Here is a 13,927-nt window from a genome sequence, read left to right as displayed (position 1 = left end):
ACGTCCTGTTACTAGAACCATAGACGAGTTCAGATAGAGACTGCCCTCAGCTGTAATACTCCACATACTTTGCCCTAAAGAGAAAAAAAGAAGAAGATTTTTTGATAAGAAGTCAACGAAACTCTTTCCTCTTCACCGCTTACATTCTCTCTCCTCCTTCCACAGGCTCGCCTCCTCCATCCTCCACACAGCTACCGCGCCCAGATCTCGAAAAAACAACACCTCAGGCACCGCCTAACGAAAACACTGGAACCCTAACGATGGACTACAACGACCTGGCCTCGATGACCCTGTCGTCGCCCATGATCAACTATAGAAAAGACGCTAAAAAAGCTGTCAAGTTCACTTTCATGGTGGCAGGCGAACCCGGAACGGGCAAAACGACTTTTGTCAACTGCTTGTTGAACAGAAAAGTCATGAGCCACAAGTATGAAGGTGTAGACGCGCTGGGCGATACCAAGACGTTGGCTTTCACTTCTGCTCAAAACGTCAATTTACCCAATGCGTCAATCTTGGCCACAAACGAGTTTGACCCAACAAGTGCTCAGGAAGAGCCGGGGATCGCTCTCACAGAGACCAAGGTGGAGATCATCGATGATGACGGGATCAGAATGCAGCTAAATATCATCGATACTCCCGGGTTTGGCGAGAACTTGAACAACGAAATGTGCTACCTTGAAATTGAGAATTTCTTGAAGCAGCAGTTCGACTTGGTTTTGGCAGAGGAAACGAGAATTAAGAGAAACCCTCGTTTCGTGGACACGCGTGTCCACTGTTTACTCTACTTCATCACGCCGACTGGTCACGGTTTGCGTGACTTGGACATTTCCACGATGAAAAGATTGGCCAAATACGTGAATATCATCCCGGTCATTGGCCGTGCTGACTCCTTCACATTGGAAGAAATTCAGCACTTCAAACAGCAGATCAAAATCGACATTGAACGTTTCAACGTTCCCGTGTTCCAGTTCGACAACTTTGTCAGCGAGTACGACGAGGCTGAGGACTACGACTTGATTCAGGAGTGTAAGTTCTTGACGAGATTGCAGCCATTCGCTATAATAGCTTCGGAGCAGGATTTCGAAATCAAGGATACCAACACTGGCGAAACCAAGGTCGTGAAGGCAAGGCAATACCCATGGGGACTTGTAGACGTGAACAATCCAAAGTACTCCGATTTCCCGATTTTGAAGTCGGTGCTTTTGGGCTCCCATTTGCAAGACTTGAAGGACTTAACTCACGACTTCTTGTATGAGACATACAGAACCGAAAGATTGACAGGTGTTACCGGTAAAGGCATCAACGATGATGAAGAAGAGACATTCCACGATTCGACGGATGCCCCTCTGGGTATTGCCAACGCAGTACCTTCGTTATCAAACTTGGCCAAGTTGACGGACGAGTCTGCTTTCAAGCTTGACCAGGATAAGAATGAGTCTGACGATAACACTTCGATGTTGCTGAGTCTGTCTAAGAAGCCTCGCTCGATGCTCATATCAGATGAAACTTCCTCCAAATCACCCAAGGTCAAAGAAAACGCGTCCTTTACGTCGTCTATATCCAACGCTTCTGAGCGTGAGAGCCAGTATAGTCATTACGACCGTGCTAACGGCTCGTTTAAGAGATACTCCATCGGTCCTCAACGAAGCCACTTGAGACAGATCTCTGAGACGGTGCCGTACGTGATAAGACATGAAAGAATCTTAGAGAGACAACAGAAGCTAGAGGAGATGGAGCAGGCCAGTGCAAGAGAGTTGGCCAACAGAGCACAGAGCTTGGAGCAGAAGGCTGCTGCATTAAAGGCGAAGGAGAAGATGCTCTTGCAAAAATTGGAGGCGTACAAGAAAAAGCAAGCCCTCTCGGGGACTACATCTGTAAACACAGAAGGTGGAGACACAGAGAAAGAGCTGGAGACACTGAAGACGTTTGCCATCAAAAAGGATGAAACGCTCACCGACTTGCATCTGGTTGTTAGTCAGAAGTGAGACACACTGAAAAGCAGTCAGTCAAAATACCAGAGCGCGTCATAGTATGTGCAATGGACTAATGGAAGCAAGCAAGGCAACAGCGGCAAGCGAAATTGCTGTGCGCAATGAGCCGAGTAGTCAGTGGTTTTGTCAAAGAAAAAAAAATGGAAAAAAGTTTTAGAACTTGTTTTGCAGCTGGAATACTTTGTCCACTCCGCTTCCACAAATTGCCATGTGCGCTGCGTTTAAGGAATTATCCGTCTTGGTTTACGAATTACTTCCTTCGCGAGCGTGATACTGCAGTGAACTCCATCGCAGCCACTGATCTGGAAACTCACCACCAGGAACACCATTAGTCTTCCACGAGATAGTAAACGACCACTTTGAAGTCAATTAAGTAAAACCCTTCTCTCATAGAGTCATCTTTTTTTGAAGATTATATATACACAGAAACGATAAAAGTGGCGCTCATATCGTCTCTTTTTGGAAATCGCACGACCTTTTGTCTGTGTCTTTTTCGGCAGCGCCTTTAGTGTGAAAGCTGTTCCTTCACCAAAAAGTAAGCTTCCTACTTCACTCTAGTCCACCAGCAAATTCCAAGAGCATCCCTTCTCTTCTTCGAACCCACGAAGCATTCCCCCACATCAGAGAATAGTGCAAATGGATCTTACCGGACTTTTAAATTCCGCCTACTACGGAACCGACGCCAACACCCGTAATGAGGCCAATCGCCAATTGTCCGAGTTTGCCGCCTCGTCTTACCCCGAGTACATGGTTTACTTGGCCGAGGTGTTGGTTAACGAGTCAGTAAAGCCCGAAATCAGAATGCTTTCGGCGTTGGGCATAAAGAACCAGTTGACTGCTAAAGACCCGAGGACGAGAGTGCAGCAGCAAGAACGATGGGTGCTGTTAGGTGCTGACGCGAAGCAGAAGGTTAAAGAAAGCTCGATCAAGACGTTGCTTAGCGACGACGAGAGAATGGTGACGACCGTTTCGCAGTTGGTGTCGAGCATTGCCCTCTACGAATTGCCCCAGAATGCGTGGGAGGACTTGATTCCAACCATTATAGAACACACAAAGGCGGAGAACCCCGTAGCCGTGAAAAGAGCTTGTTTGCTTACAATTGGTTACATTTGTGAGAGCGCAGATGCCAATGATCCGGCGATTCTTGCGCAGTCGAATGGCATCTTGATTGCCATTGTGCAAGGCATTCAGGGGACGGAGCCTTCAACTAGAGTGCGCCTCACGGCGTTGAATGCGTTAATCAACTCGTTGCAATTTATTAAGAACAATTTCGCCAGGGAAGGTGAGCGTAATTTTATCATGCAAGTTGTCTGTGAGGCTTCTCAGGTGGACGATTCTGACCTCCAGGCCGCTGCGTTTGCGTGTCTTACAAAGATCGTGGCCATGTACTACCGATTTATGCCTGTTTATATGGAGAAAGCTCTCTATGTGTTGACCATATCTGGAATGGAAAGCGAAGATCAAAACGTTGCGTGTATGGCCATTGAGTTCTGGTCAACTGTGTGTGAAGAAGAATTCGAGTTGGCCTATACTCAACATGATTATGCTGAACGTGGTGAGCAACCCCCACCGGAAGTTCAGAATTACAACTTCGCTCTTTTTGCAACAAAAGATGTCTTGCCGGTGCTATTAAAGTTATTGAAGAAGCAAAACGAAGACCCTGAGGACGATGATTGGTCGGTGGCCATGGCTGCCGGTTCCTGTTTGCAATTGTTTGCAACGACCACAGGAATGTATGTTGTCAACCCAACTTTGCAGTTTTTTGCCGAAAACATCGGCCTGACAGAGTGGAGAGACCGAGAAGCTGCTATCATGGCTTTCGGCTCCATTCTCGATGGCCAGGATATCGAGCATCTCAAAGAACCAATTCAGCAAGCCATGAACCCCATCTTGCATTTGCTTGGCGACCCAACTTTGCAAGTGAAGGAGACCGCTGCTTGGTGTTTGGGTAAGATCACAGAAGTCGCTCTTAATACTATCAATCAGAGTACTGAGTTGCCACCTTTACTAGAAGGCTTCTTGCACGGCTTGAAAGATCATCCAAAGGTTTCTGTTAACTGCTGCTGGGCATTGATGAACATTCTTGAGCAGCTTTGCAAAGACGCTCCGACTCAACAGTCAAGTCTGATGTCTATCTATTACCAAATGTTTGTGCCCGCGTTGGTTGAACTAACAGACAAATCAGACAACGAATTTAACTCGAGAGCATCAGCATACGAGGCTTTATCCGCTTTTGTGAGTTATAGTGCCTACGATACCATGCCTGTCATTCACAGCATTGCAAGTGAAGTGTTGAGCAGACTAGAGGCCACCATTGGCATGCAGCAGCAAGCAAATACAACTGAGGCCCGTGCAATGCTCGAGGAATTGCAGATCAATATCTTGTCTTTGCTCACTAGTATTATCAGAAGACTCAGTAACGAAGTTTCGAGTGCAGCCGACAATTTGATGACGCTATTACTAAAATTGTTGGGTGCTCAAGAACCAAACGCTTTGATTGAAGAAGATATATTCATTGCCATCTCTGCTGTTGCCTCTGCCGTGGGAACCGATTTTATGAAGTACATGGAGTCTTTCTTGCCATTCTTGACGAAAGCTTTGCATAACGTTGAATCACCTACATGTAATACTGCGGTGGGTCTTGTTGCTGACCTTGCTCAATCATTGGGACCGGGCATTACCACTTACTTGGACGGGTTGATGGATATCTTGGGTAGGGACTTGAGCAACGACAATGCGAAACGAGACTTGAAGCCCGCCATCTTATCGTGTTTCGGTGACATTGCTGGCGTTGTGGAGGAAGGCTTCATGCCATACATGGACGTCGTAATGAACGTGTGTACGCAACTTGCCAATACGGTGCCTGAAGACAACCTGTTTGACACCTTGGATTATATCGCAAACTTGAAAGAAGCAGTGTTGGACTGTTATGTTGGTATTGTGAGCAGTTTGAACAAGAAGCCCGAGTTGCTTTTCAACTACCTCAGTCCAATCTTCCAGTTGCTTCAACAGATTGCCGGCGACGTCGAGCTCTCGACCACAGAAAGCGCTGCTCGCTCTGCCGTCGGCCTTTTGGGTGACATTGCCGCAATGTACCCGGATGGTCACTTGCGCGACGTATACTCGCAAGAGTGGATTACTCTGTTCATCAAGAGGACACGCTCGAACACTGGCTACTCCTCACTGACCAAGGACGCTGCCAGATGGGCCAGAGACAGGCAGAAGAGGCAAATTGCATAAAGCGTGTCGCTCACCTCACCCTTACATCCATCTTCCTACATTCTTATCTCATCTCTCATCTCTCATTCTCTTATACCTCATCGTCATCTCTAATTCTTCATTCTCTACATATCATCCTCTATACATACATCTTTTCATGACAAATTTTATCGTCGTCAGACCCTGATGGTTTAATGCATACATCTCTTTAGCAAATTGTAGGATGCAAACCAGTATCAACAAGGTGCGAAAACTACCCTGTATTTGATACATCACCAAGACCCCACTCCGAAAATTTGCATTATGGAGCCCTTGGCTACTGCCTCGACGATACCGTTCGACCATACATACATTTTATACAACCCCAATGACCTCATCTCCACAGTTTGTGTCCAGTTTTCCCTTCTCCCCATATACATTATGGTCTTCTACACGTCATGGTTCCTCATCACCAGAGAGATTGAGCCAGTCATCGCGGTTGGCGGCCATCTTTTGGGAGAATTGACTAACAAGGTGGTCAAGTGCATTGTGAAACAGCCGCGTCCGGATTTTCATAAAGATTTTGGCGCTGGTTCGTATGGACTCACGTATGGAATGCCATCTGCTCACTCACAATTCATGGGTTTTTTTGCATCATACTATATATGCACAATTTTGATGAAGGTGCCGCTTCGAAGAGGAGGGAAGGCGGTAGGTGTCTTGGCTCTAGGCTCTGCTGCCTTTGGGGTGGCGTTTTCCAGGGTGTACTTGATGTACCATACAATTGAGCAGGTCTTTGTTGGAGTGCTTGTGGGACTCGTTATGGGAACAGGGTATTTCGTAGTAGCTTCATTGGCTCGTGATGTGGGTCTTGTGGACTGGGTTCTCTCATGGAGAATCGTGAGAATCTTCTGGGTCAAGGACTCGTACTATCACTGCTATCAAACTTACAAGGAGGAGTTCGAGGTGTCAGAAGAAAGAAAAGTTTTTAGAAAGGGTATTATGAGGGACAAATGAAATCCCTCTTTATCACTTTAGAGATTATTGCATAGAAAATTTTACTTTAATAGAGTCGGATGATGTGACAAAATTGTGCAGATGTTGATTCTCTGAATTGGTATATTGACCTCTAATCAAGGCCGCCAGAAGGCAACCTTCTCTCTGTAATATATTGATGTGTTCTGGCTACGCTAAAAGTCATCCCACTCGTCATCCTTGGATGCAGAGCTGGTCGGAGCAGTAGGGGTGGTTTTGGCAACAGAGGGTGCTGGAGTAGCTTGTGGGCCATTTGAGAGCGGTACATACCTGTTTTGCTCTGTGTTGTTGCTGGTGTTGTTGCCGGTGTTTTTGCCGGCAGTACTGTTGGACGTGAAAGAGGTGTTGCTGGCAGAATCGAGATGCGTCTTTGACTCTGGCTTTTGGAGGCCAAAAGCGTTTTCCACTTGTGCTCTTTCCTTGAGACTGAGATTCAGCAAAAGCAGTTCGAGCGTGTTGTTAAGTCCCTTATCTTGCACGTCTTTGGTGAACGTGTGAAAGGTTTCCTGGCCGTACTTACCTGTCTCTTGCATTTTCTGTCCAAACTGTGCCATGGCCCTCTTTGCTTCGAGCCCCAAATCGCTTTCCTGGATATTTTGGAACCCCGGCTTTATCACAGACTCGTGCACTTCATTAACAGATTTGGCCACAGTTGACGAAAAAAGACCCCAGCCTTTGGAAAAGGTCCCAAGCGGGTCCTCCTGAAACTTGTTAAGCGAGAACCCTGCGAACGAACTCTTATTGTTCCCGTTAGCGGCTGGCTGAGGTGTGTTGCCAAAGCCAGAGTATTTCCCACCCTGAGACGGAGGTAGATCATCTGGCCTTTGTTCGTTCTGAGAACCTAGACGAGCAAAATACGCCTCATTGTGGGACTTGTCAATGACAGGCACCTGTGGTTTGGCAGTGGGGGGCGCAGCAGCAGCTCCACCAGCGGCTCCACCAGCAGTTGATGAATCTTTAGTGGGCAAAATCTCTCCAGTGTGATCCTTCTCTTCATACTCACGCCCTTCAACCACACACGTCAAGTATTCCTTGTAATCTGCAGCCACATAGTTGTCGAACTTGGCCTTGGCAGGTAGAGAAGTGTCGAGGCCGTGGTTCTCGAAAAAAGCTCTGCAGTTTTCGTTTCCCCCCTTTTCCATGCGTAACACCTCATCTGGCTTGAACTGGTCCATCGTTATCGACCGCACAAACGAGATGTGAACACCCAATCCACGATGTATGCCCGCACACTCGAGGCAAATGAAGATCCCAAATTTCGGGCTGGCCCACTGCGGGTTGAACGCGCCGCAGTCGAAGCACTTCTTGTTGGCGCCGTTTTTCTGAAGCAACAAGAGCTTGCGGCGGGTCTCCGGATCGATGGACATAGCTGAGTTGTTGGAAAGTTCAGTGTATTTGGCAGATGGGTGTTACGAGTTGAGTTGCGCGAAGACTATCTGTGCACAGGCAGCGATTGGGGCGGGACGAGTCCGTGTCAGGCAAGAGTGATGCATTTGATTGAGTGATTGAGTTGAAGACAAATGGAGGGATTTTAAAAAAAAAGGATTATTCAAATCATGAAGGTTTTCTAATTATCTGGAGGCATTGGACGCTCACATCTGGAAGTCTGTGTCCGGTGGGTCAAGAACGGTTTTCGCAGCCAAAACGCTTATCCCTCAGAGTGATGTGTAGATAGCAAACTGAAGGAACGAAATGATTCCTGGTCATGATCTGTATTGCTTGTTTGATAAGCATCGGTCTATATTCAGACCTAACTATTTATCAAGTTAGAAACACGTGTGTTCTCTTTTCGTATTTTCTGGCAGGTGGCACGGCTGAGGGACCATAATGCCTGTGCAGGTGATGCTCAAGATGATGCACTTAGAGGCAAGTTGGTGCAACCTCGATATCGAGTAACTCTTTGCAGCCACTTTTGTTAAGTGGTCACTACACACCTGTTTCTACATCGTCACTTTTCCAACATTCAGCATCGTCTATATGCCTACTTATTTTCTCAAACTAAAGTTTACTAAGTTGCTCCGCGTTCAATCTGGCAACCTCGTGTGGATACAAGTGATGAGACCCTCTGGACCCCATGTGCCATGAGCCTCCGTCCACCACCTGAACGGTACCAGTCACGTAGTCGGCGGCTGGAGAGAACAAGTACACGGTAGCGTCGGCAATGTCTCTGACGCTTCCGTACCTTTGAATAGGAATAGTCTTATCGTATCCTTTTTCCTCTCTCACCAAACGCTTAAAGCCTTCGGTTTCTGCAATAGGCCCAGGCGAAACACAGTTCACTCTGATACCCAAAGGACCCAACTCAACTGCCAAGGCGTTGGACAAGGCGTCAACACCAGCCTTGGCTGCACCAACATGCGCCTGGAATGGAATACCATAGTAGTGCAAAGTCGCACTGACGAAAAGAATTTGTCCTTTGTTCTTTCTCAACTGGTCAAAGCATGCCTTGACGGTATTGTAGGAGCCGAGCAAATCAATTCCAACAACCGTAGCAAAAGCATTCGTGGACAAATGGTTGAAGTCACAGAGGAAGTTTCCTGCTGCTCCAGCGATCACAAAATCGATCTTACCCAACTCTCTGACCGTCTTCTCCACTGCCTTCACAAGAGACTGCACTTGTCTGACATCGGTTTCAGCACAGCTGATCACCTTGGCGCCTGGGCGCAATTGAGCCATCTCTGCCGCAGCTTTATCGGTATTGGCCTTGTTTCTACCCACAATTGCAGCGTCAGCTCCTAAGAGGATCAATACCTCCGTTTGAGCACGACAAATTGTGCCGGCTCCACCAGTGGTGAAAACAACTTTGCCCTTGAAAAGGTCCGGCTTCCATACAGAAGTCTCGAGGTATGATCTGTCTAATCCCATGGTTCTCTTTTTTTCTGAGAAATGTAAGTAGCGAAACCTGGGGTTAAATAACGTGCGCGTATGCGCTGTATGTATTATGGAGATAATATATCTCCGCTCACTTTCACGTGTATGACGGAATCGAACAATCGAAACCTAGAAATTGGGGTTCTATGTCTTGAGATCCCCATCCTTCTTAAATCCGCTGAGGTAATCAGTCTTTTGTTTCTTTGTTGTCCCGTTGCCGTTGCAGCCTATATTTTTATTTCCACCTTCATCCTCGGCTGGGAAGCCTCGCTTGTGTGGGGAATATTTGACAGGGTTCAACGGTGATAACTGCTCCTCCAGAGAAGCATTCTCCTCTTTGTCTTCTCCTTGTATTGGCGACAGTACCGTCTCATGGCGTTGATTGTCGTTGTCGTCAATGCTTGTAGCCGTGGGATCAGCATTCAGATTGAGCGCATTCTCCACTAGTTGAACTAACTCATTGCCGGTGGAAACGTAGTCGATTCTTTCGATGAAGGCTCTATGATTGTTGTACAAGTGAATTGCCAAAGCTTTGAAGTTCATCTCGTGACCTCTTTTTAATACAATCTCGAGAAGATCAAGGCACAGTGAGTTCGCAAGATTATTTTCGTCCGAGACAGTTTCGAAAAATTCCACAAAGGGCGTCAATAAATCATTCTCCATAATATAACGCATAAGTTGATTATCATTAAGATGAATGAGTGTCTTTAAACACCTCAAAGCCGCCAATTTGAGAGTAACTTTGATTTTTAAGGTCAACAACTTAGACACCCCAAGGAGTATATCGTTCTGGATGAAGAAATTTCTGCATAGATTGATATCATGCTCTTGAAAACAGAACGCTATCAAGTCACAAAGATGTTGATAAAGCATTGGCTCCTGTACAATTTTACTTTTTGCTGACTCGATCTTTTTGGGGTCTGTCGTAGCCCTGCCAATGTACAAAAAGTCTTGGAATAGTACGCTAGCAACACGTCTGTAGAATGTCTGGAAAAATTTGTGGTTAATGTCTGCAATATCCACATCAGACTTGTTAGAATCTCCCGTGTCATGAAAAGCGTCGTCATGGTAATTGTCGTTCGTAGCTGTACAAGTGAGAAGTGTCTTGAGCGCCTCATAGGCTTGCATTTTGAGTCCTGGACTTTTTTCGGTCAAAAGTAGGTTGCACAAAACTAGAGTGAAAGATGTGTCGTTGTACAACTTTAGCTTGATATGAGGCTGCTGTAAGAAATCCTCACCCTCACAAATCTCAGGATGAGTGGAGGCCGGGCTGACAGGAGGATCAAGTTCATCAACCTGACTATTATCGTCATAGTGCGTGCAATGAACTAGAGATACATCTTGCTCGATGACAGCAACGAGCATCTCCGTTCCAATGCTGCGAATAGATTTATCCACACTTTCTAATGCAAATTTTATCATTTTTATGAGGCCCGCTTTGATGAGCGCTGTGAAAAATTCAGACTTCTGCGTTGACGGCTGTCCCTTCGTAACGGACACGTATTGGTGAAGCATTTTGACGGCGTCACAACATTTCTTATAATTTTCTGGCTGGGTGATATCTGTCTCGTAAAGCAGTAGTAAGCGGCCCAAGAAGTTGTCATTCTCGTCAGGCTTGGAAAGGTAGCTGATAATTTCCATCTGATTGCTGTATATCAGTGTTGATAGTGTGTTTAATGTCGATTCGTCCATCCAGCGAGCAAAGACAACGTTTTTCAAGTAAGACAAGATGAAATCTTTCCTGAAGATGCTCATATCTGAACCAGTCAGATCTGAAGGGGTAGACACTTCGATGACGGACCTAAATTTCGACTCATCAAGTAGGTACTGGCGATGACATGCTTTGAAATTGGGTAGACCTCTATCGTATTCGAGGAGGCTCACCATATCCAAAATAGCTGCCTCGGACGATAGAAGCTCTTCCATTAAAGAGTGGTTGTTGTATAGTAGGATGCACTTGACAATGTCACTCAAAAGGTGAAGACTGAAAATATCCTTGGCTTTTTCGGCCTCGTCTTGTAGAAGGTATAGCTTGTGTATGTAGCCTGTTGCTAGGATGAACTCCAGAATACACGCCCGCGTGTACTGAGAATTGGCTCCTTGGTTCACCAAATCCATGATTTCTTCCAACGAGTCTAGTGTTGGAATTTCCGGAGGGTACGAGATAGGGCCAGTAATTAGTTCGGTTATCTCACGAGGGGCGTCTCCCAGCGAGTCGTATAGCGTCGGAAGCACATAGTATAGCGATATCATCGGACTGAGCCCTTCCTGCTGGACCCGAATCACAAATTCACACAATTCAGCACACCCGTCATTTTCCTGGAAAGAAAGAGCTAGGTCCTTTCTGGTTAGGTCGGTCCACACAATTAGTGTTTCCTGCTGTCGTTGATATTGAATCGACCCCTCCAAGTACAGCTTCAAGATGACATCCAGAGAATCTAGCTCATTGCGCACAATGAAGTAGGGTTTCTTCGTGGTTGGGTCAATTTCTCCCTTGCAGTAACCAGTGCCATTATCAAGCCAGTCCTCTCCGCGAAGTAAGTACACTTTCACGCGTCGAGGAGTCATGGATTCAAACTTTCGTGATAGTTCTTCGTATGCTTCACGTGAAGCACTTGTATTTGTGATGCTTTGATGATTCAGCAGGGGAATGGTTTTGGCTTGAACTTCGGGTGTTGGCGATTCCGGCTTCGAGCCATTGCAGGGATTATCCCTCGCCGCGTCCACAGAGTCGCTCATGTCTTCAAGCTTGATGAGCAGAATATTAATATAACAGGTTGGAGGTGTTTTAGATGGCTTCTATACAATTCTTGCTAGGGCTTGTAATTGGAGGTTTGTTAAAGATACAACTGCTTGGTGTGTATACTAAGGGCGTTGAAGCGCCTGAGAAACGAGACCTTCCATGCAGAGCAAATAGGCCGTACTCATGGCAGGTACCATTTGGGATTTAGTGAGGAATCACAAAAGGTGAGCGATGCAATTCGTATGAGCGCCTCAATCGTGGATCTTGAATGCCAAAAGGTCAAGTCAATCCCTTCTCTCTTTTTTTTTCGCGTTGAAAGTGAATTAATTCGTTGACTATTTGCACCCAATTGCTCGCATGCTTGAACAATAGCTAATGCCCTCACTACAAATTCCTCACATATATACAGATATTTTATACTATTTAGCGGAAATGATTTCGAAGTTCCGTGATTCTATATTTCAATTGCATTATCGGCATACAAGAGCGGAGGCACTAAGCGTCCTACGCCAGTCGGCCAGGTCCACGTCGTGGGTGTCTTCAACCTCACCCCATTCGTTGGTCTGGAAAATTGTCTCCAAGTTGCCCAACTCGATGATCTCTTCAATATCCTTGAAAAAGTAATCCAGCTCACTGGCCTTGTTAACCTGGTATATCTCCTTCGTGAACCTCTCATCGGTGGTGTTGGACCTCAACACACTAGCTCCACACAAGAAAGACTTGGACGTAAGCACGGCTCTTTCCAATGCCACAAGGTCAAACATGGGCAATTTGTCGAGCCACTTAATCACAATGGCTTTATCCGTTTCAGTCTGGCTGTTTCCTCTGAGCCCGTCGGTCTCGCAATCCAAAGTCTGCAATTGCACTTTGTAGTCTGGTGATGGCAAGTGGCCATTCTGCCTGGCAAATTCGGTAAAGAACGCATTGAACTCCTCTATCAAAGGCCCGTACAACTCCTTTTGTCTCTTTCTTAGTTTGCCGTCGTACTCATCCTCCGTGGCGAATATAAGGCACGTGTCTGTGTCCAAGTATCTAATCAAGTTCTCCTTCACGTCCTGGAGCTCTCCAATCTTCAAAACCTTCTCTGGGTCCACTTTCTCCGCAAAGTGTACTCTTTCCATATCCACTGCACGCGATGTCATCGATGTCAAGGGTAAGTTTGATGGCTTCACCTTCAAGTCAACCAAACTGTCCCACTCGTGTGCCACGAGAAGCGCCAACTGCTCTTTTCTTTCTGGGATGGAGAGTCGGTGACCTAACGGCGTCTTCAACGGTGTCCCGTCCAACTGCACTTCCCACTTTTTTGACTCCTCGTTGAAAGCACTGTCGGCTTTCGACCAGAACCGCTGGAGAGTCTTCTCCAATCGATTGGTTTCTGACTTGACATTATTCAAGCCACCACAAGAAGCTTTTAATGAAACCTCTGGTGCTTTTGTGGCCCAACGTCTCGCTGTCTGGTTGAACGCCCTGCATCCAACGCCGCCAAGTGACCGAGAAAGTGGGCTAAGTGTAGCTAGCATTGCATGTACTTGTAGATTGAGTAGTTCTCAGTTGTCGATGAGGAGCGCACTGACATCCCCAGGCATTCTCAAATTCACACACTCTCTCCACTTGGTAAGCATCTTTGTTACCAGCCAGTACCCTAAGTATCATCAGTCGCTAATTTTACCATTCGCATTCTGCAATAAACATTTAGCGTCATGTCCCTCGATCCACAATCGTTGCAGAAATTGCTAGTTGAGATGGACAACCAGCTCAACAAAACAAGAGCTGACTTGAATATGTGCAACGTCCAGCTAGAGAGAGTCGACACCAACCTCAAGATCATCGACTCGACAACGTCAAAGTTGAAGAAGCTAACTACTTCTGGTGACAATGTCTGGCAAGGTGTCGGTAAGGCATTTGTTGTCAGAGACGTGGACTCTTATTTGGACAAGATTGTTAGCGACAAGAAAGAGTTCACAGAGACTAAAGAGTCTTTGAATAAAAAGAAGAATTACTTGGAAACCACGTTGGAGAAGACCGTGGACAATATGGCTCAAATCTCCGGTTTCAAGAAGTGATTATGCAAGGTTCCCCAACAAAGTTG

The 13,927-nt window shown here is 46.3% G+C and overlaps 8 protein-coding genes across 8 annotated transcripts; 4 read left to right on the top strand and 4 right to left on the bottom strand. All coding sequences in view use genetic code 12, as the record gives it.

The window, feature by feature from the left end:
* Positions 1–260: 260 nt before the first annotated feature.
* On the top strand, positions 261–1,985 carry SEP7 (septin SHS1; the record flags this gene model as incomplete). Its single annotated transcript, XM_029033022.2, has 1 exon — positions 261–1,985. One exon carries the CDS (start codon positions 261–263, stop codon positions 1,983–1,985), a length of 1,725 nt encoding a protein of 574 aa, XP_028893337.2.
* Positions 1,986–2,627: 642 nt separating this feature from the next.
* CJI96_0003153 (karyopherin beta) lies at positions 2,628–5,231 on the top strand (the record flags this gene model as incomplete). The annotated part of the gene is made up of 1 exon (XM_029033023.2): positions 2,628–5,231. The coding sequence occupies one exon, from the start codon at positions 2,628–2,630 to the stop codon at positions 5,229–5,231; it is 2,604 nt and encodes an 867-aa protein (XP_028893338.2).
* Positions 5,232–5,513: 282 nt separating this feature from the next.
* Positions 5,514–6,206, top strand: CWH8 (dolichyldiphosphatase; the record flags this gene model as incomplete). Its single annotated transcript, XM_029033024.2, has 1 exon — positions 5,514–6,206. The coding sequence occupies one exon, from the start codon at positions 5,514–5,516 to the stop codon at positions 6,204–6,206; it is 693 nt and encodes a 230-aa protein (XP_028893339.2).
* Positions 6,207–6,379: 173 nt separating this feature from the next.
* AGE3 (Age3p) lies at positions 6,380–7,591 on the bottom strand (the record flags this gene model as incomplete). The annotated part of the gene is made up of 1 exon (XM_029033025.2): positions 6,380–7,591. One exon carries the CDS (start codon positions 7,589–7,591, stop codon positions 6,380–6,382), a length of 1,212 nt encoding a protein of 403 aa, XP_028893340.2.
* Positions 7,592–8,222: 631 nt separating this feature from the next.
* On the bottom strand, positions 8,223–9,089 carry CJI96_0003150 (uncharacterized protein; the record flags this gene model as incomplete). Its single annotated transcript, XM_029033026.2, has 1 exon — positions 8,223–9,089. One exon carries the CDS (start codon positions 9,087–9,089, stop codon positions 8,223–8,225), a length of 867 nt encoding a protein of 288 aa, XP_028893341.2.
* A 150-nt stretch (positions 9,090–9,239) lies between these two features.
* Positions 9,240–11,663, bottom strand: PSY2 (Psy2p; the record flags this gene model as incomplete). The annotated part of the gene is made up of 1 exon (XM_029033027.2): positions 9,240–11,663. The coding sequence occupies one exon, from the start codon at positions 11,661–11,663 to the stop codon at positions 9,240–9,242; it is 2,424 nt and encodes an 807-aa protein (XP_028893342.2).
* Positions 11,664–12,308: 645 nt separating this feature from the next.
* On the bottom strand, positions 12,309–13,358 carry CJI96_0003148 (ATP synthase complex assembly protein ATP12; the record flags this gene model as incomplete). Its single annotated transcript, XM_029033028.2, has 1 exon — positions 12,309–13,358. One exon carries the CDS (start codon positions 13,356–13,358, stop codon positions 12,309–12,311), a length of 1,050 nt encoding a protein of 349 aa, XP_028893343.2.
* Positions 13,359–13,538: 180 nt separating this feature from the next.
* Positions 13,539–13,901, top strand: CJI96_0003147 (prefolding complex chaperone subunit; the record flags this gene model as incomplete). Its single annotated transcript, XM_029033029.1, has 1 exon — positions 13,539–13,901. One exon carries the CDS (start codon positions 13,539–13,541, stop codon positions 13,899–13,901), a length of 363 nt encoding a protein of 120 aa, XP_028893344.1.
* Positions 13,902–13,927: the final 26 nt, after the last annotated feature.

The sequence above is a fragment of the Candidozyma auris genome, chromosome 3 (genome assembly GCF_003013715.1).
Source record: "Candidozyma auris chromosome 3, complete sequence".
NCBI classification, from domain to species: domain Eukaryota; kingdom Fungi; phylum Ascomycota; class Pichiomycetes; order Serinales; family Metschnikowiaceae; genus Candidozyma; species Candidozyma auris.
The sequence above is the reverse complement of the archived record's forward strand: the minus strand, read 5'-3'. Positions and strand labels throughout refer to the sequence as shown.